This window comes from Halichoerus grypus, chromosome 7 (genome assembly GCF_964656455.1).
Source record: "Halichoerus grypus chromosome 7, mHalGry1.hap1.1, whole genome shotgun sequence".
Taxonomy (NCBI): domain Eukaryota; kingdom Metazoa; phylum Chordata; class Mammalia; order Carnivora; family Phocidae; genus Halichoerus; species Halichoerus grypus.
Genome location: NC_135718.1, coordinates 96,820,707 through 96,847,231, shown reverse-complemented (window position 1 = coordinate 96,847,231; position 26,525 = coordinate 96,820,707). Strand labels below are relative to the sequence as shown.

The window sequence follows — 26,525 nt, the reverse complement described above, 5'->3', positions numbered from 1 at the left end:
AGAGATGATTACAACTGTAATTGTAATTGAATTTGAATTCTTTGAATAGTTTAAAATTCTTAAGTCAGAGTTACTACTCTCTCTCTTGTTTTGTTTTTGCTTTTGGGATATGTTTAGTAGACTTTACTACTTCCCCAAACTTAAAACCTATAAATCCCCTAATAAATCTTTTAACTTCATTCCATTTCTTTCTAACACTTACTGTTCCTTTGAATGAGAGACTAGCTGGTACGTTGTTAAGCATTTTAATAACTCACTCTACATTTCAAATATTTAATAATTTTCTCAGCGTTTCTTCTGTTCTCTCCTCCTGCATATATGTTTCTTTTTTATGGTTCTTCATGTACCTCGTCCTCTTTTTGTTCTGTGAATTTAGGAAACTCAAACTGACAAGACATTTGAGCCCCAACAGTTTTCTTTGCTTTAAATATCTTTTGCTAATTTTATGTTTGTAAGCCCAAACTAGAAAATATTTCCATTTAGAGGTGGTCTGTCTTGAATTTTGATTTCTTAAGCACTGGACAAAATGTTGCTTTAGATCTTGAAAGCAGACGCACCAGTTATACGCAAACAATCCTGGAACACTACATCAAAAACTCGTGATGTAATGTATGGGGGTTAACATAACATAATAAAAAAAAAAGAATTTTACTCCTTGGGGACATTATGCTTTATCTTTAATTATTTTTAAAATTGTGAACTACTTTAATACCACAGTGGAGTCCACTAGCAAGACACCATTCCAGGAGTAAATAACAGTCTCAGTTTGGCATCTGTTTCAGTTGATGGATGTGACTCACTGCAGCCTGACTGCATGGGACATTTACTAAACTCCTTTATGTCATTGAACACCTGCCATGTCCGTTACACTCCGGTTCCTGCATCAGTGCACATCAGAATTGGAAAATGTTGGCAACCACAGTGACAGTCCTACTCCAGAGACTCTCAAGGGGACTGAGATTTCTAGGCCAGTCATAGATGCCCACGATTATACCTCAAGTCATCATCTAATAATGGGTGAGGTGGGGCAGCCAATATGAAACCAGGCATCTGGCCAGTATTACCAAAATTGTGTATAAGCTGCTGTGAGCGTCACTTACGCCTTCAATAAACATTATCTCCTAGTCCTATGATTTTACTGTATCCTTAGAAAATGTCAGCGGGTTTGCTTTGATTAAGTTCATATATGCAGTATATTAGGGTAGATTATATAATCCTTTAAGTTTTATGTAAATCACTTTTATACTCAAGACATTGTAACATTTGTAGTCTTTAATGTTAAAGAATTCATTTGTGGGACGCCTGGGTGGCTCAGTTGGTTGGGCATCTGCCTTCAGCTCAGGTCATGATCTCAGGGTCCTGGGATCGAGCTCCAGGTCAGGCTCCATGCTCAGTTGGGAGCTTGCTTCTCCCTCTCCCTCTGCCCCTCCCCCCAGCTTGCACCTGTCTGTGTGTGTGCGTGTGTATGTGTGTGCGTGCTCTCTCTCTCAAATAAAATCTTTAAAAAAAAAAGAAAGCAAAGAAAATTTAGAAAAAAAAGTATTCATTTGCACAAATCCTAAATATTTGAGCAACTTGCTTCTTGAAAATATTATGGTTAAAGATGTATTCATTTGAAGAATTCTAGAACCATATGTCAAATATTATAAGCAGGTTAGTTTGTGGTAAGGGTGCTTTTATTATTTTATTGTAAGATGCTGCATCTGTCATCTTCAATATGGTTTAAAACTATGAAGTAATAACCTTTTACAACCATCTTAGGAAAGTTGAATATTTTTACTATTTGGAAGAGTAGAGCTTGTAAGTCATCTTTAAAAATCTGCCTGGTAACCATTACCAGTGTGTTTGCTCTCCCCGTGCAGAGTCAGTCAAACCATCAGCTAAAGAGACACTGTACCTGACGCTGTAGAGACTTCACACTCTTAAACTGAAGCCATATGCAAAAGAAATCCAAGCTTTACGCTCTCTGTGAGGCGTACTGGGCTGTTCTTAACATTCCAAAGAAGAAATCATATGGAAACCGCCTAGGACCAGGTCTTTGGTTAGGAGGCTTAAAAGTCCAAGTTAGACAGACTGGGACATGTTGTTATTCTTTGTTGTTGTTTGTTTATAACTTTTTATTTGATATAAATCAAGCTTACAGAATAGTTGCAAAGCTAGTACATGGGATTCCTGTATATTCTTTCCTTAGACTATCAGTTGTTTATTTTTTGTCCCATTTGCTCTGTCACTCCCTCCCTCCTGTCCCCCATATATAGACATGTATGTGTGCATGCTTGTATATACATATGTGGGTGTGCATCATTTTATTTTTCTGAACCAGATACCAGCAAGTGAGAGATACCATGCTCCTTTATCCCTAAATACTTTAGTGTATATATGCTAAGTACTTGGGCATCCTTTTGTGTATACACAGTATAAGCATCAAAACAGGAAATTTAACATTGAAAAATACTATTATGATAATAGCCCACAGTCCATATTCAGAAGTGTTCTTTGTAGCTATTTTGCCAATCCCTAGGTCACACATTGCATTTAATTTTCATGTCTCCTTGGGCTTATTTAATATAGTGCAGTTCCTCAGTCTTTGTCTTTCTTGACCCTACCATATTTAAAGACTGCTTATTTTGTAGACATCTCCATTGGATTTATCTGCAGAAGTGATATGTGTCCCTTCTGCAGGCCCGTGATGTCAGTTTGTCTCATTACAGCTAATGCTAATGCATCATTTTGATCACTTTGCTTAGGTGGTATCTGCCAGTTCCTCCACTATGAAGTTATATGGGTTTTTTGTTTGTTTGTTTTTGGCTTTTGTTTTTTTTTTTTTAATAATTAGTAAGTAATTTGTGAGGTGACTCTTTGAGAGTATGTAAATATCTTATTTTTCAGCAGACTTTTACCCAGGAATTCTAGTGTCTATTAGGGTATCTGGCCCCATTAGTCCATCTTTATTTATGAGTTGAAGCTTGCCATTCTTTTGTATACATTTATCTTAAACAGATTTTGGTATAACTTTAATTTCATTTTAAGTTAATTTGGTCTTTAACATTTTATGAGAGATTAATCACTTTGAACTGAGGAGAGGTTAAAGGAAAACTTGGTATTCCTGTTCCGATAGAGTCTCAATGTTATCTTCAGAATTCCTGCAAATTTCTACAATTTGCCTCATTTTTCTCTGAAACATTCTGAGCTAGTAGTAATGTTCAGTCTCAGAAATCAAAAATTGTCCCTATGAAATATGATATGATTTGGAAAAGTAGAATAGCTAGAAATAGTCAAGTTTATTTTTTTAGTAGAAAATAGTCTTCAGTAATGTCATGATGTCATCATTTATCATATTAATGTTTCCCAAAAGAAGTTTGATTTTAAACGATTAGGTTTGATTTATGCATGGATTTATTTATGGAGGTTTATCATTGAATGTCAAAATTCCCTAAGACCTTTCCTTTGGCCGGTTCGCTGGTGGTTCAGAAATTTAGAAGAGACAGTGATCTGGTAATAAACAGATCATTCTTTACTACATCGATGCCTTCTTTTCACTTTTTTTTCATACCATAAGTGATGCATCATCTATTTTAACGGAAGAAGTGTATGAATATCTTGTGTATTTAACCTCTAAAGGAAAAACTGTGGCAAAATGTATTGTTTTAAAAGGGAGCATGTTGCCTTCTAAAGTTAAAATAAGAGCAAATCTCCACCTCTAGGAAGTGTTGTGATTCATAAGATTGATGTCTTTTTGCATTGTTGACCATGTTAAAAAAATAAATATTCAGACAATGGGAGAATATATTTTTAAAACATCAAACCTCACCCAAATAAAAAAGCACTCTAATCATTTTGGCAAAATCACAACAGAAATATTGCATCATTTGTTTTAGTCCTAAGAGACTGAACTGGGTCTGTCTGTGTTTTATGTGGGATGTTGTTATGACATTCTTTTTTAAATTATTTGTGCACATGTGTGCACTAGCGTTGGGTAGACGGGAGACTGCGAAAAGATATATCACTTTTCCATAGTCTTGAGAGTTGTTTCATTGGTGTTTGCAGTATTGGGTACATGTGTTCTTGCTCCTTACCCAAACAGAGACTCTGAATGTCTGAGTGGAGACCAGTTGTTTTAGAATTCTAGACCAATCTTGTTTTGTTTTGTTTTGTTTTTCAGCCTATGGGGAGTCAAGTAGAGGGACTGATATTTTAAAGTTGAAATGAAAGTAGTGAAAGGCTATCCTAATTACATCCTTTGAGTTTGTAACAAATATCTATTTAAAGGTGTCTTTTCTGTTGAGTTAGAGATTGACTCTTCCAAATCCTTTTGAAGAACATGCTTCAGGTGCCCACTACTACACAACCGGAATTGGTATTTGAAATGAAACTTGCTACCCTTAGATTAGACTCCCTCTGTGTTGTACCAGTGGACAAGACCTAAAGTCAGTATGCGAAGCTAGAGGCAGAAAATTCAGTTCTCTATGAGAGACTGTCTCCAGATGAGAACTGAAACAGTGGAAGAGCTAACCTCAAAAGTGGAGAGCTCCTCGTCACTAGAAATGTTCACATGCAGGCCTGGAAACTCAGAATAACTGTACGGTATATAATTTTTATGACTTCATCTCTTGCAAATGTTATAACATTTCCGTATCATTCAGTCAGTACATTCAAGGTTGAGTCAACATCAGTGTCTCCTCCCAAAGCCTACAGAGTACAAAAGTGTGGAGTTTTGTTATATAAAATGATGCTGTTTTACATAGATACCACATATGTCAAATAAGTAATTTAGAATTGTTTTAATTTTACTTTGAATCCCCTTACTAATAGAGTGAATCCATTAAATGATCTAAATGACCACTCTGGTTATTGCTTATAATAAGAAAACATTAAGTTTTCGTGTTTCCTAAGGCCAAATCTGAAAAGAAAGTGTATTGCCGACAATGTACACTCACAGTTTGTCATGTGTTTATGCTTAGACCCACCAGCAACCAACTTGGAGAACTTGCTCATGCAGGCAGAGACTTACGGAGACAGTGACTAACTGACAAAGTTATGGTCCTTCCAATTTCTGAACACATAGATAAATTGAAGAGCATAACAAGTGGTGTCAAAGGGACCATGGGGGGTCATTGATTCTAGCCAATGTCATCCATAGTATCAACACAGAGTGTGTCGTCAGTGGCTTTTAGGTGTGTCTCAGTCAAGGGTGAGATCGGTCAGTGATTAGTAACTACCGGTAAATATGATATATATAAAACTCACTCTAGGTTGTCCCTATAGAAACGTCATACTCACAGTCTGAAGCATGGCCTTCAGTGCTTGAGATTTAGAGATAACTGTTTCAGTTTCCTTGTTGTGTCATTGTGGTGTATGGTGGTGGTAAGAGTGTCACAGTAATTAGAGCAAACATACTACTCTTACAACGCATGAGGCAGTCTTCCTTGTATTTTACCTACACAAAATCCTCTGATCTTTACAGTGAAGTAGGCGCTATTATCATCCCTCGTATTACAGGTGAAGAACCTGAGGCACAGAAAGACTAACTACCTTTCTGAAAGTCACAGCTATTATGTCTTATCTTTTTGTAACCTGTAGACTGTATTTGTCCATGCAAGTGCATCATGTTTTGAAAACAATGACTTGTGTATGTGAACTGACAAAAAAAATTGATAATTCCTCTTACAGGAATGATTATTTAAGGAGCAAAACTACATGTATTGTGCTTTCATTCATTTCAATTTGAAACAATGTTCACTTTCAAAATCCCTCAGTTGAAGAGTGCACCTGCAAAACACCTGTTAAAGAGTATACTTAAAAAATCATTCAGTTCTGTTGAGCTTTGTTTTGAGATATAAACTGAAGAGCTCAGAGTGACCTTAATTTATTCCACTGGCTACCATGTCCAAACTAAGGTACTGTGGGATTTGTGTGTGTGTGGTATCTCTGTCCTCTTTTATTGCATTTACATGATAAAGGACTACTTTGACATTAATCTGCAGACATTTGATTGTTAGGGATCAGATTTTTCCGAAATCCATCTTTAGGATAGATACACAAATTTTATACTTCTCTTATGGTACAGCTGAATCTATGGATCCACTGTTGGCAAGACTAGGGTATTTTGAATATTACTCAGAAGTTATAAAGGATTTGTGTTTATTTATTCATCACTCTTCCCAGGGCTCACAGCGTACCTTTGCTGTGCAGGTTTTCTTGGACATTTGTGCTAACAGGCTTAGATGTTAACATTCCCGGTCTATTTCTGGGTTCTTTAATTCGTTACTTCCCATCCTTTCCTCACTGTTACACTGTGTCTTTTGTCTCTAGCCCCACTGAAACTGTTGTCACTAGTTGCCAAATTGAATTGACATTTATTTCAACCTTCATCATATTTGCTGTCTCTATTGCATTTGACTCGTTGTCTGCAACTCACTAGCCTGTTAGCTTCTTTAGCCGCACTCACTGCTGATTCTTCTTCTGATGCCTGATCATTCTTCTACATCTTCTCTCTTCACGGCCTCCTCTGTCCCTGCTTCTTCATAAAAGTTGGTATACCTCAGGTATGCCGCCTTGGCCCCGTCTTCTCACTTATACCTTTATCAAGTGACCTTATTCAGTGTTTCCGTCGTCACTCTATCTGCAGACCCATACACTCAAGCACTTGGTAGAAACTACTCATGGATGTTCCACTGGCATCTTAAAATGCAGTAAGTTTGAAACCAAATTCATTTTCTTTTCCTCTGAAAGCTACTCTTCCTCCTGCATCCTCTCTCCACAGAGCACCCAAGCTGCAAACCCAGATGGCATCCTTCATCCTCCCACCCCCCACCTTACCTCACACCCCCAGTGCCCGTTAGAATCACGGTGTGGACTTTTTCTGTGAGTCTTATCCTTGGAGATTACTTTTCTCCAAGCTGATGGGAGCATTGGCAGGGAGATTCTGAAAAGGCCCTCCAGTTGGTTTTAAAGTTTGTCTCTTCAAACTTTAAACTTTTGGCTTCCTTACAAACTAGTCAGTCACCAAGCTTTGCTATTTTTCCCTAAAATATTTCTTGAACCTGTGCTTTCTTCTATGTCTGCATATGATTTTGCTTTTGTCAATGCACGTACTCATGAGATGTGGTGAAGCCAGATATCATCTTTTTGCTGCTTCTATTTTTATTTTGTGGTTTGGATTTTTGTTTGTTTGTTTTGGTTTTGCTTTTTTTTTTTTTTTTGCTTTCAAACAGTGATAAGGAGGGGTTGGATTTTACCAAAGCAGTATGACTGTCCTCAGGCACCAGCACCATGAGCGTTGAAAGGCACAGCATAGGGAGACAATTTTTTTGAGGGTGCGTATTTAGCAGGTGAGGTTTAAGTCTAAAACCACAGTTGAGACTGTGGTACACACCATTCAGCTTAGATCCTGACTGGCATTGATATTAGCTCACCCGAAGGGCCAGTTCTGTGTTTTGATCTGGGAGTTGTTCCTGAAAACCAAATGCAGAGCGCAATTTCTCTGCTTTTACAAATATTTTATAAGCATCTTATTGGCTGCATTGATCTGCTTTAGGTAGCTAGAATGACTTCTGTTTCCAGAAATTGAATTCAATGTAATGTACAAACCAGGCTTACATGTGAAAGAATTTGCTGTTAGAAGAAAAAATTTCTGATTAATCAACTTGTTTCTTTTCCTTTGTGTCTGTTACGCAGCTTCATGCAAACTTGCTGAAGCAGGTTTATAAATGGCCATTGACCTTCTGGAAGCTCACAGAAAAGCAGTGACTCTAAACTGATTAACATTGATTGAACTTGGAGACTTGTAGAAGTTACAGCTGGAATATTCTAGTTCCCTAAAAAAATAACCAGACTGCTCATGATCATGGTTCATTTTAGAGAGTGGTGTACAATGTTCTTGCTTTAGACTGACAGTGATAAGATGGTGTTTGCTCTGCCCCCAAACATGTCAGTCTGTGGATGGCATTGATGTTTTGGAACCCATTTTCTAGTGAAAATATCTAAGAGATTTTTCTTCTTCCAGTCCTCTGGCTGGATTTTTCTTTTTATTTGGAGGCCTAATTCATGCTTTCTAGCATTAGCTCTTTAACCCAATACAAAATCATTTGGGATTAGGAAGGTCTTTAAATCAGACAGAAAGCTGACCTGATTGGAATTACTCAGTTATACCAACATTCTTTAACAGAAATTTTTTTTTAAATTTGGATTTCACTGTAATGCAGATTTTCCAGCAACTCTCTCATTGTTACGTTTTTAATAATGTTTCTAAATGAACTTCAAGGTTGTAAGATTATAGCACTTGGTGTTTTGTTTTTTTTTTTAAGTTTACATAGTCACATACCAATTTTGAAGATGATAAGTAATAGCCAGGATGATATGTTATATACCATGATGCACTACAATTAAGAGAAGAATGAAGTCCAGTTTTACAAAGAAATTTCCTTATTCCTGGGGCCCGTGGGTGGCTCAGTTGTTTAAGCAGCCAGTTCTTGATTTTGACTCAGGTCATGATCTCGGGGTCGTGGAATTGAGCCCTGTGTTGGGCTCCATGCTCAGTGTGGAGTCTGCTTGAGATTATCTCTCTCCCTCTGCCCCCCCAACACTCTCTTTCTCTCGCTCTCTTTCAAATAAATAAATAAATCTTAAAAAAATAAATTTCCTTATTCCTTATCACATTGAACATATTCATATTTATTATTGAATTATAAGAATTATATCTCTATATAAGTATATATAAACTCTACAACTTGACATTTTATTTTTATAGTTATCCAACAGTCTCTTCCTTCTTAATATGGTGAATAAGTAAAACAACAGTCACCTACAAATACAGGTTGTGTATCACAACGAAGAGCTTTGGAAATTTGGATTGGGTTTTTGTACATTTTGCATAAGACTTACGTGATGTTACAAATGAGCCACAACTGGAGGCTTTAGTACCCAGATTAAGGAAAGTCGTAATTACTGACATAGTTGAAAGTGCTTTTCTCACACAGGATTTTAGTGTTTCCTCAGTATTGAAGACACGAGGCACGCAGAGGTGAATAGGATAATCCTTGACTTCAGGGGATACAAAATCAGAGACAAAGATGCATAAACAAATAAATGCAATGAAATAATATCATTAATAGCTATGGTTTTTTTGAGAGTTTTTCAGGGGCTCAATGGTTAACACTCAAGGGCAACATCTTCATCATCCCAATTTCTAGTTGAGGCTCAGATAATTCAAAGAGCCAGCCCAAGATCACATAGCTACTAGTAGAACTAGGCCTGAATCCAGATCTCTTATCCAAAGATTTGCTTTTATCTTGTATCATTCACACATGTTGTACAGAGCAGAGAAATACGAAGTTCAGGGGGAGGTTGACCCTCTTGGCTTGGGGTGATAGTTAAAACTTGGGATGGATAAGTAGAAATTCAACAATTGGTTCTGAGGGGTAAGAGTATATCGGATGGGTGAATAATATATGTAAGGTGTGGAGCAATTTGAATAGATATGACATTTTGAAAATTAAGAAAAAGTTAATTGTGTCAGGATGGTCTAATTCATTTATGTATTCCATTCCACAGATAATTCTTGGATGCCTATTGCCTAATAGGGAATGTTAATGAGTAGATGGAGAATGGTAAGAGATCAGGGTTTTCATCTGTACTCAGAGTGGAATTTCTCTGTAACTCACTAAAGACATGAACTATCTATGGTGGACTTTTTTTTTTTTTTAACTGATATTTTAAATTACACAAGTAATTATGGGAACATATCTTCAGTATTTTATTATTTTTTATTTATTTATTTTTTGAGGGGGTATAGAGGGAGAGAATGTGGGGCTCAATCTCACAACACTGAGATCATGACCTGAGTCGAAATCAAGAGTTGGACATTTATCTGTCAGAGCTACCCAGGTGCCCCATATCTGGAGTATTTTAAAGCAAACTCCAGATATATCTTCCACAGGAGATAAACTGTAGAGAGAGATTTCTGCACAATATGTAGTTGAAAATTCCAGTAATTAGAACAACTCAGTAAGGAATAAGTGGCCTTGTAGGGAAATGAATAGACATCACTGGAAACACTGAGATACATTACAAGCATTTTTTGTGGCCTTCTGGAAGGAAGACTGAAAATGAGATGAGGTTGTCAGGAAATGACCCTAGAGAGCTTCTAGATCTAAAATTCTACTTAGTTCTTACTGTGTACGGGAAAATCTATAAGTGAAGGTGAAAAGAGAAGAAATAGAAAAAATAGTTTTTGTTTACATTTATATTAAAAATATTTAGTTCATATGAGTGGGCCAAAGACATTTATAAAATTAAGTGAAAATTAAAATACAACTTTCCTTCAGTTTTTTAATATTTTAAGTATTTTATTTATTTCTTATCTGTTATAGATTCTGTTGTTTCAAAGTTACTGAGTACATATGAAGACCTAGAGAAATTTTGGCACATTTTAGAAGACTTTGCTATGGACTGTCTTTGATTTAACTCTGCTTTCCTAACTAGTGAAAGTCTCCTTAGGTCACCAGATCCGTCGGATTAACTTCTGCAAGTGCCTAGTGTTAGGGTCTTTTTATAGCTCCCTAGACCTCTAGACATAGTGTAGTGTCATGAAGACAAAGACAGTTATTACTTTCATTTTCTAGTAAAAAGTGGCAGATGAAACAGTTGTGACTAATAGTCAAAATATTAATCTTCCTTGCCTCAGGCTTTTAGGTTTTGAAACTCAGACCAAGTGGAAAACTAGATCCTTTTTTTTTTTTTTTAATGTTGGCCTCAGCTATTAGACACTAGATTGGTAGTATTTTACTTTTCTTGTTGGAATTGGAAAATAATTAAAGACTGTATAGTTTCATAGAAGGCAAGCCTTCTGAGGACAGGGTTTTTGTCACAGCAGCTTTGCCCTGTCAGTCTGTCTGTGTCATGCAGGAGTAAGTTGGTTAGCAATTACAAACTGCTGAAGACCATTCAGAACAGCTCTTCATGTTGCCAGAAATAACTCACTGCATGATGGGGAGGGCGGATACATTTCCATCTCATTCCTTTTAAATCATTCAACCTGTTACTTTTAGAAAATACCTGAAAATATGACACTAAGTATGTCTTTCTTATGCATGTAGAGACATTAAAGAACATGGAATTTCTGCTACACGGGGCTGTCATAAGTGAACATTCCAGAGGAAGCTGAATGCCTATGTCTTCTCCTCAGACTCATCCCCTTCACCACATTTTTGACAAATAGCTCACTATTTTCTGAAGAGTACCAGTGATGAAGTGTTCATCTCCTGGCATGGCTGGTTACGTCACTGTGGGATTGCCCTAAACATTACCCATCCCCATTAACCCCCTTTACTTAGAACCAAAATCTCTCTCTCCATCTCTAATTTCTGGTTGTTTAGCTTCCTCCTTCCTTGGAATCAACAAAGAAGTTTACACCCTTTTGACCCTGAGACCAGACTTTAAGAGCGGCTATGATATTTCTTCTTAGACTTCTCCAAGCTAAGGCTCATTTGGTGAATAATGAACTAGAATTTAAACCCTGTCTCCCCATCTGCTAGATTCCAATCGAGTACGTTCGTGCTGCAACAGGAGCTATTTATCCAGCCACTAACCCATCCAACAACAATTTGTTGCTTGTATCAGGCACTAGGAATACAAATGAGAATTGGATTTCCTCTCTTTAAGTAGCTCAGTCTTGTGGAACAGAATAGACACAATTACAAATAATATTAAAACAGTATGGTAGCTGATACTGAGTCCCACCTTCTCAACTTATGAACTGTCCAAATTTTTGAGAGTGGGAGAGCACATGCAAATTCTGTAGAGCAGTCCTTGGCACATAAAAAGTACTCAATAAATAATAGCTTTAATTCTGTATGCACAAGATGCTGTGAGGTCAGAGAGGAGAGACACCCAGTCCTAGCTGGAGACAGGACAGGAAATGGAGGAAAGCAGGGGATATAGGAAACCTAGGAAATACTTTTTTAGGGGCAGCTACATCAAGGTTAAGTCATGAAGTAATATTGGGAATGGGTAAGATGAAGGAGATAAAGGGGGTAAAGAAGAGAAACATTGTAAGCAGAGGAACCAAAATGAGCAAGGGTAGGGAGATGAGAATTTGCACTGAATCTGCAAAAAATATCAGGAGTAGAGGTGGATAAATAGAAACCTGGGCAAGGCCTAGATTGTGTAAAGTGTTCTACTTTATTATAGGATTTTACTTTTTAAAAGATTTTAGTTATTTGAGAGAGCACACGTGCGTGCAAGCACGAGTCGGGAGGAGGGGTAGAGGGAGAAGCAGACTCCCCACTGAGCGGGGAGCCCTATGCGGGGGTTTTATCCCGGGATCATGACCTGAGCCAAAAGCAGACACTTAACTGACTGAGCCACCCAGGCGCCCCATATATTGTAGGGTTTTAAATCATTCCTTTACTTGGGATGTGGTTGTGAGGGTAGAGGTCATTGAACATTTTAGGGGATTGGTCAGATTTCTTCTGGATGACTTTTATTTTAATTTTTTTGTTTATTGCTGAAGTATAGGTGACATACAGTGTTATATTAGTTTCAGGTGTACGATATAGTGATTCAACAATTCTATACATTACTCAGTGTTCATCATGATAACTGTAGTTACTGTCACCACACGATGTTATATTATTGACTATATTCCCTATGCTGTACTCTATATCCCCATGTCTTATTTATTTTGTAACTGGAAGATTGTACCTTTTAATGCCCTTCACCTATTTCACCTGTCGCCCCACCCACCTTTCCCGTGGCCACCATCAGTTTGTTCTCTGAGTTTAACAGTCTTTTTGTTTTTGTTCATTTGTTCATTTGGATTTTTAATTCCATGTATAAGTAAAATCATATGGTATTTGTCTTTCTCTGTATTATTTCACTTGGCATAATACCATCTAGGTCCAACATGTTGTCACAAATGGCAAGATTTCATTCCTTTTATGGCCGAGTAATATTCCACTGTGTGTATACACACACACACACACACACACACACACACAACTTCTTTATCCATTCTTAAGTTATGAGAAGGAGCATGGATCTGTGTAAGACTGGTGGTGGGGTTAAGAGGCTTTTATGGTAGCCCCGAGAAGAACAATGAAGGCATTTGTACCAGCATAAAGCAGGAATGGAGAGGATAGGCAGATTTCAGAAGCATTTAGGAGGTAAACAAACAGGATGTTGGGATAAGGAGAGGAAGTCAATAACTCTCCTGCTTTGGTATCAGATCATGGTACCACCAACAGGAGAATAAATAAGGGAGGTAGCATGTCTAGAGAAGGCTGTGATGAGTTCTATTTGAAAATATTGATCTGTATGGAGGTTTAAGATACGAGTCTGAAGATACAAGGCACTGGACGAGGGATGTGGTTTGGCCAGTCATGAGCTTGCGAGAGCCTGCTCTGGAAGAGTGAGGGTGCTGGGGAACGTGGGCAGAGAGAACCCCGCACATGTCTAACTGGTCTTAAATCTTACTAGGCCTAATTGTCCTTTACATTTGATGGGAAGAATAGGTGCTAACAGTACAGCCCTCCTGTTATTCTCCTGCTTAGACAAGCTAATAACCTGGAGGGAAAAGAAAACCATGTTCTAATAAGAGAAAGAAAATATTTTATTTTTTATTTTTTTTAAAGATTTTATTTATTTATTTGACAGAGAGAGAGATAGCGAGAGCAGGAACACAAGCAGGGGGAGTGGGAGAGGGAGAAGCAGGCTTCCCGCAGAGCAGAGAGCCTGATGCGGGGCTCGATCCCAGTACCCTGGGATCATGACCTGAGCCGAAGGCAGACGCTTAATGACTGAGCCACGCAGGTGCCTCAAGAAAATATTTTAAAGAGTGCAATTTCAAAGTCTCCTTGAGGAATTAATTGCAACCTTGCCTTAAGAATTGTAATGAGAAGTGTTTTCCTGATTCATTTATCTGTCCTAAGTTTTGTCTTTCAAATATGTGCTTTTTAATTTTGAATTTTTTTGCCAGTATCACCATAATGGCAGGAATTTCTTCAGAAATTTTCTTAGAAGTACTTCTCAATTAATTCTTGTGGGCTCTGTAGCCTGCTAAGGCATTGATGATGGCATGGACATAGAAAGAAAATAAGCTGTCGAGTCAGATTAGGATTTCATTTATGGGTCTGCTACTTATTACCTGTGGACCCTCTGAGCCTTGATTTCCTCACCTATAGAATGGGGTAATGTCCACTTTTACTAACTTATTCTAAAGATTAAGTTAACTAAGAGGTTAAAATTATCTGCCATGTAATAGGTGCTTTGTAATTATTGATTTCTATACAAACATTAGCACCACAGTCACTTGTCATTTTTCATAAATGTGGACTTCAATTAGGGACAAACTTGCATTAGAAGTCAGTTGATAGGGGAGCCTGGATGGCTCAGTCGTTAAGCTTCTGCCTTCAGCTCAGGTCATGATCCCAGGGTCCTGGGATCGAGACCTGCATTGGGCTCCCTGCTCCGCGGGAAGCCTGCTTCTCCCTCTCCCACTTCCCCTGCTTGTGTTCCCTCTCTCGCTGTGTCTCTCTCTGTCAAATAAATAAATAAAATCTTAAAAAAAAAAAAAAAGAAGTCAGTTGTTAATAACAAGGATGATGATGATAGGAAATACTGACATATTGTTTTACTGTCTGCCAGGCACTATTTGAACACTTTGTATCTATTAACTGATTTGATCCTCATGACAGCCCTGAGAGGTAGACACCAGGGTTGTGCCCATTCTACAGATGAGACTGAGGCTCAGCGCTTACGGGACCTTCCTAAATTTTTACAGTTTGGCGGTGACCAAACTTGGATTGTAGATTCTTAAGAACTTTTTACAGTACCCCCAGAGTGAAGCTTTGATCATAGGCTTCGTATGTCAGTATTTGGATGTCTCCAAAATATGTATAGAATGTATATGAATTAGCGTGGCTAATGGATTTTTAACATTAGCTAATATGTTTTAAAAATTGTTTTAATGCTCCATTAACATGGTGACACTCTAAACAGGGTCTTTCTCTGATTTCAGCCTGTGAAGTTGAGGCGGGGAAAGTATACCAGGTATCCTCAAAAGAGCACATCCAGCCTTTCAAAGAAAACATGGAACAATTTATTATTCAAGGTAAATTCTAAAGAGACTTGTTGCATTTCCCTTCTTTTGCAGCAGAAAGGTAGGTAGAAGACATTTTTTAAAATATGCATTGGTTTAAAGGGGATTATTTTGGTATTACAGAAAAATAAATAATGTTTAATCATGAGTCACACAGCTGTGAGAGACTAGCAATTTGGTAAATATTCTATTGATAATTCTTGTTATTACTGTTTTTTAATGACAGTAAATGCACTAGGTTAAAATAGCACCTATTTATAAAGATATTAAAATTTTATGCTTTTTGTGAGTGAAAATTAGATATTCTTCTAAGTTTTAACTATGCTTATGACTTCAGTTCAACTGGGTATTTATTTAGTTTGTCAAAACGCTGGGCCAAAAAACGACGTATATTGATATTTTCCAGATCTTCAAAACATTACATTCTATTTTTTGTAGGATGTATAAATACCTCTAGATATTTAATAACTTTTTTTCAGAAAACTTAAAAGCTTAATAAATATTATCTTATTGACTCCACCCATGACATAAGCAGGGATGAAAAATTTCAGAAAATATTAAACCAAAAAAAATTTGAAGGAGTAATATCTATTAAAAATGTTTTGCTATTTTAAATCATTGAAACTTACAATTATATCAAAGCATTCGCTACTCAAAACATTTTTGTTTTGGAATGTTACATCTCCTCTGAAGATCAGATTTGTGTCATGCCATGCTCTGAGAAAGTTCTTGCTGTCAGGAATTCTCCTAGAGGCTGACATGGCTTGAGACTGAGGCCAAGTAGCACTCTGAAGACTGGCTCCATCCTCTGTTTATTAGGCTACAGTTTTTATAGGTGGTTCAAGTGTCATTAATGATGATTTACAATGAATGAGTCATAGTGGAATTTGATTAAATGTTAAACATAGCTTTTTTTTCAGATGGGAAAATGCTATTTAATCACTTAAGAGAATCATGAAGATTGAAACAGAACTTTGGTCAGATTCATAAATCAAAGTGATGGTCATTTCTAAATTCTCAGGTCCACATGACTTCGAGTGGAAAATCTACTTAGTAATTCCTAAATAGTCCTTGGGATAAAATCAGAGTCTTGTAGTTGGTTACATATTAGAGGACGCTGTAAGCTCATTACATTCTTAATGATGAATAAAAATGAGTCTTCCTTTCTTCATTCAGTGGGGCTTTAGGATCAAGAAAATGCAATTTTAGAGAACTATATAGGTAAAGGATGAGATAATCTTTTTGCTTATGGGATAAAGGAGTCCTTAATTCATTAACTCAGTAAAGAAAGAATGAGTCTTTCTTCATGGCTCTTCTTCTAGCACTTTTGGTTACCTTTTTATTTCATCTCTGGTCCTATTCAGTCTGTTCTGTGATTACATGTTCACTGCAAAAATAATTGAATACCTCCTATCTGTTCAGACATTCTTCTGGGTACTGAGTTATAGCAGTGAATAAGACAATGTACATTATCCAGAAGACAGACAGTGACAATAGCAAATTCTTTGGAACATCTTATATAGATCAAATATGTCAAAATGTGGAAGAAAAGGGTCCAGCTTTAAACATGAGTGCTTATGAGCCTATATTCAGTGACATATAGTAAAAACAATGGATTTCAAAATGTTTTTCTTAAGACAAAGATTTATGAATGTAGCCAATTTTTTTTTTTTTTTGTCCCACAATCCTTCTAGTTATCAGGACTAAATTCTGCAATTAAATTTATACTCTGAAAAATGCATTCCACCTTAGCACAAATAATATATGCCAAATCTTTGCTTATAATTAGGCTTTCCTCAATAATAAAATGGTATTCTTACATTAGCCTCTGTGCTCAGATTACCTTACATAGGTATGTTTTTATATATCCCATCAAATCTTCTTTTAATCCCATCAAAGTTTTTTTTTGAAATGTGCCACATTTCAAAATCTAAAGTCTCTCTCCAGCAATTCAAGAGACTATGCCCAATACTGGCCAAACATTTTTATTGCATTAGCTCTCACAACATAATAGAAACATCTCTTATCCTCATAATTCAACTATTGTGTGGCCTATGGAACACACACTAAAAGTCTTTGGATTTTATCGAGCCCTACGATCTACTGATTCACCCATTTTGTTATTCCCTGTCTTGCCAGTTTTTCTCAAGCCAAGATTTTGTGGTCTCTGCTTAAACATCTCTTCCTTGGGAATGTCCTCACCCCTGCTCTAAAAGAGGCAGATTTAGAGAATTGCGTCCTGCCTCTGCAAGGCATTCGTTTTTTGTAATGGGGCCAACTATGTACCATCTTTGGGAGAGTTGAAGTGCTCAATTAATAATATTAACACTAATAAATAATGTTCTTGAATAATGTTATGAACTCCACCCAGCATTATATTCTTTATAACACTTATTGCTTTCTGCAGTTGTCTTATTTATTTGCCCCTCAACAGTGTAAGTCTCCATTAAGAAAGCAGCCTTGTTTGGTTCCTGGCTATCCCTATACCTAGAACAGTGCCTAGCATGTTGTACACACTGTCTTGCTCACCTGACAAAACCCAACAACCCTCATTAAGCCCATCTCTTTGCTTCCTCCATATTTGTGTCAGAGTAGCTCAACTGTTTTTTGAAGGTGGGAGGGTCCTTTTTTTTTTTTTCAAATATTTTATTTATTCATTTGAGACACAGAGATACAGAGAGAGAGAGAGAAAGCATGAGCAGGGAGAGAGGCAGAGGGAGAGGGAGAAGCAGGCTCCTCGCTGAGCCAGGAACCCGATGTGGGGCTCGATCCCAGGACCCTGGGATCATGACCTGAGCCGAAGGCAGACGCTTAACCATCTGAGCCACCCAGGCGCCCCGAAGGTGGGAGGGTCCTTAACGCCTTAACTGGTATCCCTTTGAAGTCCTGACCACAGACCTGCTGTTAGAACTCATTTCTACTCAGCACCTCTATAAGATTGTCCTTGCAAATTCCGTTTTCTCAGTTTCTGAGATTTTTGTTCCTCTGTTCTCCTCTCAAACCTCCACAGTCTTTCTCTTATGCTTCCTCCTTACTCTGATGAGAACCCCACTTTATCCTGGGGTGAGAAAGCAGATGCTGTTATACAGAAGCTCCCACACCTCAGCATCATGGCTGAGGAACTTGGGCTTCATCCTGAATCCTTGGGGAGCAGATGTTTAAAGAAAGTTTACACTGGCAGCAGGTGGGAAGGACTCAATGGAAACAGATCAGACTTGGAGGCAGGAGGCTACTTGTAAAATTGTTATGGCAGATTGTTAGAGAAATGAGGAGGTCTTGTTCTAAGGACAGAGGGATAGTGCTGAAGAGAGGACATATTTAAGGGGTAACAGTAACATAGAAGAGAAATTACTTGGTGACCAAATAAACATAGAGGTGATGCATAGGTGTCCAGATTTCAGGTTTGTGTGGCTGGGGAGTGGTGGTGTTAATCACTAGGATAGAGAATATAAATATGGGAAAAGATTTGAATGGGTAAGTGGATAAGTGGATAGCATGACCATTGAGGATTGGGCATCATAAGCAAGTGGATGTGATCACCTAGAATGAGTGGATGTGATCACCTAGAATGATAACAAAAATAGACTCAGGATAGAATTCTTGAGGAGGATACATTTATAGGATGAGCAGAGGAAGCCACAACAGATGTTTAGTGGTGAGTTAGGTTGAAAGAAAACCAAGAGAGGCCGTTGTGATGGAAGCCAGCATTAGAGTTTCAGAAAGGAGGGAGTGATCAGAGTAGTTACTGGATGAACATTTTTCTTGGATTAACACAGACAGAAACCAGTTTTCTGAGCCTTTAACATTCAAGAGAAGTGAGGAAATAGAAGGGCACAACTCTGCAACAATTTTAAAAGTTATTGCAGGCTGCTGTAATGTGCATAAATGTTAGACAACTGTTTAATCAAAGTTACTATAATTTAGCTTATCTCTAATTTATGCCAACATATGTGATGATTTTATTTTTGGGATGTTTTATGAAGAAAATTAATTAGTAATCACCAGACACTTATCCAGCATTTATCTGCCATTTTTGTTAAATTTTCTTTTGTGCCTCTTCTTTTTTAAGTAGCAGAAAACAAGAGGGAAGAAGAAAAAGAAATAAATGAGACAGCTAGAGAACATCATGCTAAGCTAATATTTCTCTCAGAACTCAGCACACTCCTTCCTTTTCATTTTTCCTCTTTCTGTTTGAATACAAGTTGTATTATGGACAAGTGTGCATATGAAAATCATGTTTCTGAGCTAAAAGTACCTTAGATCTAGTGGATTGCCTTTTATAGGTGTCTGTGCATGATAAGATTGCTGGGAAAGAAACAGGAGCCTAGTTCTATGTAGTTGGCCTCCACAGCCTTTTACTCATGTGACATATTTTGATAAGTGTATATTTTAAAACTCAGCTCAACTGTTTTTTTGGGTGAATGGCAAAATAAAAAAAAAGCTGGTTCCCCTCCATGCTATTAAATGAAGTAAAGTCCTTATTGTGATTTTATAAATCAGAAATGGCTAATGATATTTTTATTAGCCTGACTCTCCATACCTCCACCCTCTCTCTTCCCAAACCTTTCTTCCTTAAAAAAAGCTTAGTAAGTTGTAGCTGAACTAGAGGAATAGAACCAAGGTGAAGATGCATAAATCTGTAATCACATGCTTATCATGACGAAGGTGTTGAAACCTCAACTCTCAATATACAATCTTTAGTATTGGCAACTCTATGATTGAGAATGGAGAGATGGGGAAACCAGTAGCATTCACTGTACCAAAGACTGAGAAGTCTGCCAGAAGTATCTTCTACTGGAAATGGTCCCATGGTGCCCATGATGCCCATATTCAGGGTGAGCATATTTGGTGGTGTTTTTATTTCTTTTCCTGCAAATATAACATATTTTTAATGATAAAAAGAAGAGACGCATCTGATTTCTTGAAGTCTTTAATTGACCCTTGGAAGTCAAAAGAGAAACAATTATCTTTTAAGCACAACTTTTTACTTATTATTCATGTAACGACAATAATAATAATATTAAGCCTTAATACCAATTCTGTTGTGCAGAAGAATTAACTGAAGCCATTTTATACTCAACGTGATTTTAGTTTCATAATTCTTCAGGATAGGCTTAAGCAGTTGCTGTTATCCCCATTTTCCAATAAGGAAACAAAAGCTCAGAGGGCTTAATACTTGACTAAAATCACACAAGAGATGGCAAAGTCATGTTGAAACCAAGACCTCACATAAGAAACTTAACTATCTTTTATTTTAATTTAAAAATTGTTAAAATATCATTAAGGACTCCAGGGGATAGTGGATAAGTCAGTTCTGTAACGTCAGGTGGTAGAAACGATAATGCAGAAGAAACCACATGTAAGATATGCAATTTTTAAACTCAAAAGTCAGAACTGGAAAGTGCAAACACTTCTGTATTCATGCAATATGCATGCCGACACTTTGCACCAGATAGACAAAGCTCTTTCCCCTGATATATTGATAAATGATGATTCCATTGTGCCCCTCCTGTCACTCTTTATATGGAAGAAGCATACATTTGAAATGATTCTTCTGAAAAGGAAACTAGTCTAGATCACCATTTCTCTCTGAAGGTTAGATTTCCACCAGCCGCAGTCATTCATTCTGTACTGTGGATGAGAACTGATCAAAGAGCCTCTGAGGAGTGGTGGGAATTGGTTCCATATGAGATTTGCTAACAACGGCCTCCTGAATATTTCTACTTGGATGCTCCCACTGATGCCTCATGCTAAACATCTCCATAATGTGTTCCATGTTCTATCCTCCACACTCAGTACCTAACAGACTCCAAATAAATGTTTATTTCATAGATGAATGAATGAAGGGATGGCTTTATCCATTCAGTCAAGCTCCTCAGGTCCTCTGCCCTTCCTGTATTTTCTGTCATTGTGATATCCCCTGTGTGGTTGTCCAAAACAGGAACTTTGGCCTCCTTCTTCATTTTTTAGTGACTGAGTGCAAGAAACAATTTTTAATAATGCATGAGTGTATTATAAAATTCAGGTATATAATGAAATGTAAGTCTTCTTACTATTACTTTCCTCTATTTTAGCCAATGTCATTTCAATGTCATTTCAGTTCTGTCCTTCCAGAGGTAATTTGTGCGTATATAAGCATATATATGTGCATATATACATATACATTTGCATTTATATATATTTTCCTAGTGGTTACATCCTCTACATGTTGTTTTTGTCCCTTGCTTTTTTATTTTTATTACAAAATATTTTATATTTATGTGTATTTTATATTTATTTTATATGCAATAGACATAGCATATAAATACATGCATATAAATTATAATTTTTTGTGCTTTATATTCATTTATATATAACCCCAAAATAAATATATTATATTATTCATTATTTGCTATTAAAGATGTTTTATAAAGTTGCCACAATACTGAATTAATTGACACTGAACCATTGCTCCTAGGAGCAAATGCAAGGTTCAGTTTCTTCACGGCTCTGGTTACATTGGTCTCGTTTTCATCAATCAATCAATATACGCCATTGTTTTATGTGTGTTCATGTTTGAAGACACCTTATTTAATATCCATTGTTGATTCATGAGTACTGAACCCAACCAGCGGCACCATAAACTACCTGAACCAAGCGTACCTAACATACGCACTTTCTCTGTAAGGCACATCAGCTTTTTTGGTGCTTAGGAGTGAGTACCAGACAGACAGCACTGTAGCAGGATACTTGATGGCCATTTTTAAAAAGATAAATTACCACACACAAAAAAAGACACAAAAATGCAAAAAAAAAAAGTCACAATAGACTAAGAAAAGGATACTTATTTATAATATGAGAGCTGAAATAAGCCAGAGCCTGACCTTGCTCCACCTTCACTGGAATGCATGTGTCAGGGGATTCAAGCTGTCCACTGTTCTGCATATGTCCCTGGAGAACTACTGAGGCACTACAGGTATTGATTTTGGAATTAAAATCAATTTTAGTGAGTAGGCAGATTCACAAATACAGAATTCATGAATAGCGAAGATTAACTGTATATGTGGAAGGCATTTACATGTTGTGTACATGTGACATAAATAAGGGTATGATTTTATATATATGTATACATATACACACATGTACATATATGTACACATATACATGTGTATATATTTTACATCTCTAAATGAGATCTAAAGAATTATAATGGAATGAACAGCTATTCCTGCATCTCAAGGAATAGAATCTGATTAATATATTCAGCTCTTCTGTTTATCCTCCCTCAATCTTATGCCTTTGTCCTCTTCAGCCATTACCATTATCTTGAATTTTCTATGTATCATTTGCACACTTTCTATTTATAGTTTTGCCAAAAATATAAATTGTAACTAATTTATTATTAGTTATGTAAATTTACAAACTGTATAAGTAGAATTATAAGCATTTTCTTCTGTGACTTGTTTTATTCTCCAATAAACACTGTTCTTGAGATCTTCCATGTTTATGCATATGGCTTTCTTTCATTAATATTGACTCTGTTGTAGGAATATACTGCACCACCATTTATCTCTCCTCTTCTTTCCCTTTTTTAGCCAGTACAAAAAAATGCTTATATGCACATTTGTTTTCATGACTCATGATGTACATTCATACTCTCTTTTATGGTACAGACCCAGGAGAGCAAAGATTCACTGGGTCACAGGGCAAATGAATCTTCAGTCTCCCAGACAAAGCTAAGTTGTTTTAAAAAGTGATTGGTTCCAACCTACACTTCTGTCAGCAGTGTTCTAGTTGCATCAAATCCCTGTGAGCATGTGGTTCTTAGGACAAATCTATTATTTAAAATGATATTCCAGGCAGCATAGACATTTTCACAATATTTATTCTTCCAATCCATGAGCATGGGATGTTTTTCCATCTCTTTGTGTCTTCCTCAATTTCTTGCCTAAGTGTTCTGTAGTTTCTAGAGTATAGATCCTTCACCTCTTTGGTTAGGTTTATTCCTAGGTATCTTACAGTTTTTGGTACTATTGTAAATGGAATCAATTCCTTAATTTCTCTTTCTTCAGTCACATTGTTAGGGTATAGACATGCAACTGATTTCTGGGCATTGATTTTGTATCCTGCCCTGTTGCTGAATTGCTGTATGAGTTCTAGTAATTTGGGGGTGGAGTCTTTTGGGTTTTCCACCTAAAGTATCATGTCATCTGCGAAGAGAGAGTTTGACTTCTTTGCCAATATGAATGCCTTTTATTTCTTTTTGTTGTCTGATTGCTGAGGGTAGGACTTCTAGTACTGTGTTGAACAAATGTGGTGAGAGCAGGCATCCCTGTCATGTTCCTGACACCTTAAGAGAAAAGCTCTCACTTTTTCCCTATTGAGAATGATATTCGCTGTGGGCTTTTCAGAGATGGCTTTTATGATATTGAGTTATGTTCCCTCTATCCCTACACTCTGAAGAGTTTTAATCAGGAAAGGATGCTCTATTTTGTCAAATGCTTTTTCTGCATCAATTGAGAGGATCATATGGTTCTTGTCTTTTCTTTTATTAATGTGCTCTATCACATTGATTTGCAAATGTTGAACCACCCTTGCATCTCAGGAATAAATCCCACCTGGTTGTATGTGGGACATGAGGAATAGCACGGAGGACCACAGGAGAAGGGAGGAAAAACTGAATGGGAAGAAATCAGAGAGGGAGACAAACCATGAGAGACTCTGGACTCCGGGAACCAAACTGAGGGTTACAGAAGGGGGGGGGGTAGGGGAAGGGGGTAACCTGGTGATGGGTATTAAGGAGGACACGTGTGGGTGTTATACGCAGCTAATGAATTGTTGAACGCTACATCAAAAACTAATGATGTACTATATGTTGGCTAATTGAACATAATAATTAAAAAAATTTTAAAAATAATGATATTCCATTGAGGTTTTAATTTGCATTTGATTTTTTTATGAGAAGTTAGCATATTTTCATGTCTTTATAGTGACTTCCTCTTCTATGAACTGCCTTTTCGAATCTTTTGACTGTTTTTCTGTAAATTATTTCTGTCTTTTATTTATTGAATTATTAAGAATTCTTTACATATTTAGGATATTAAAGTGTTACAAACATGTCTCCCACTTTGGAGCTTCCCTTTTCACTTTTTTATTTTGACAATCGATGAACAGAAATTCTTTATTTCTATGTAGTGATATTTATCAACCTCTTCTTTGATGAGATATAATTTTTGCCTTATTTAAGAAATCTTTCCATGTTACAGGTTTGTAAAGATATTGTCCTATATTATCCTGTAAAAGTATTGTAGTTTTACTTTCAAATTTAATTCTTAATCAATCTGATTTTTATTTATGTATATAATTAATTTTTATGTATGGTCTGTAAACGTCAAAATTTTTTTTTACATAGATAATGTTGTAGTTATTTAGTACCATGTAATGAATATGCCATCATTTCTCTTCTAAAATGCAGTGCCATTGTATCATGTACAAATTTTCTGTATATGAATGTCTTGCTTTCCTGGGTTTTCTCTGTACTATTACGTTGACCTATTTCCAGTATTGATTTTCATAACCACAACCTGTTACTGTCTTATTTCCTGTAGCCTTCTAATAATCCTTGAAATGTGGTCAGATTAGACTCCCATTTTCTTTAGGAGAGTTATGCCTCTTCTTATTAATTTATTCTATATAATTTTAGAATAAAGTTGTCAAGTTCCACCAAAAAAATCTGTTAGGGTTTTTGAAACCATTAATTTATACATCAGCTTGGGGAGAACTGACATCTTATGAAATAAAACTAGGAACATGATAAAGACTGGGATCTATTTTTATGCTTCCTTTGAAGTTGGTATTAAAAGTTGTTTTACAATTTTCCTTAAGGCCTTCACATAATTATTTTATAGTATATTCCTAAAGACCTTATTTTTTACTATAATACATTTTGTGAATCACATTTACTATTACCCTCCAAAGATATATAAAATTCAAATAACTATTGTATAAAGCTGTTACATCCTAGAAACTTGCTGAACTCAATTATTAATATAGTAATTTGTGAACTTTTAAAAATTTTCTCATAGAGATCACTGCAAATAATGTCCATTCTATTTCTTCATTTCTTTTTTCTGGCTGTGTTGCATGGGCTGGTACCTTCAGTGTAATATGGACAGGAAGCATGGAAATGTCCTGTTGCAAAGAGGTGTGGTTAGAGGAATGGAATTCTGTAAATACATTACCACCAACTGATTGATGGTTTTCTTCTCACTCAACATTTCCCCTTTACTATGTTACAAATTATATTCTGTACCTTTATTCTTTTAATGCATACCTTTGATATTTCAACAGGATTCTTTAACAAAATCCAAGGTTTAAAATAATACAAATCCCTAGAATGCTTCAACTCTAACCTCACCCATTTATTCTTATATGCCATTTGTTTCCAATGTTTTAGTATCACCTTCTGTTTTTTATAAACAATACTATATTCTTTGCTCACCATACCCTCATACTGTGCCTTCCTTCTAAGATGATTTTTCTTCTCTCTGAAGTACATTCTTCAAAAGTTAGTTTGGTATGAGACTCTGGATTATAGACTCTTTTTTTTTTTTTTGTCTGTCTGGAAATACACATCACACTTACTTTTGAGAGATAGGTCTGCTAATTATAACATTCTGGGCTGAAAATAAATTCCTTTCAGGAGTCTGGGTGCCTCAGACTCTTCCTTCATTGGGTTAACAACTCTGCTTTGGTCCAATTTTTGTCTCTTTGTTTCTAATCTAAATTTTCTCTCAGGCTCTTTTATGTTCTCTATTTCTCTTTATGTTTGTTTTGGCTAATCATCAGGGGGCACTACCAACGAAGAACTATTTTAAGATAAATTCTTGCCTTGCATTTTAGGATCACATATCGTGGATTGAGGCCCAATGCAGAGTGATTGCCCATTTGGGATTATGGCTTCTCATGTGAGAGAGTTTCTCCTTCCATCCAGAGCCACAGGGAGAGGGACATATTTTCTCAATGTCTACTTTAGTGAGGTATAATGCTTTTCAATTTCCTCCTCACTAAGGGGAGTGTCTCTTTGGACACCTTGGAGAATTCTAGTCCTATTCAAAATGTCCCTTATATGGCTTTTCAAAATACAGCTCTAAGTTGCTGGGTTTCACTAAACCCTGTCAGTGCCCACCTCTTTGGAGCCTTGCTCCTATTTGTTTTTATGGCCTCAGAGAATTTTCCTTATTTTCTAGCCAACTCAGCCGTGCATTCAAGTTTACTCTCATCTAGTATCTTTGCGTGCTTTGTTGTGAAACTTCTGCTATCTTGTCCTTAGTATGGTTGAAAATAGAGGTCTATGTTGGATTTTTTCAATTAAAATATCTTTGAGAGGATTTTGTATCAGTACATTCTTCTTAATGACTTTATGGTATTCCATTGTAAAAATGCACCC

The 26,525-nt window shown here is 36.6% G+C and overlaps 1 protein-coding gene across 1 annotated transcript in view; it reads left to right on the top strand.

Moving 5' to 3' along the window:
* FMN2 (formin 2) overlaps positions 1-26,525 on the top strand; it is a 372,324-nt gene that overhangs the window by 251,753 nt on the left and 94,046 nt on the right. The window contains exon 14 of the mRNA XM_036076720.2: positions 15,017-15,109. Within this exon, the coding sequence (XP_035932613.2) occupies positions 15,017-15,109 (93 nt within the window). The remainder of the gene's footprint in view (positions 1-15,016; positions 15,110-26,525) is intronic.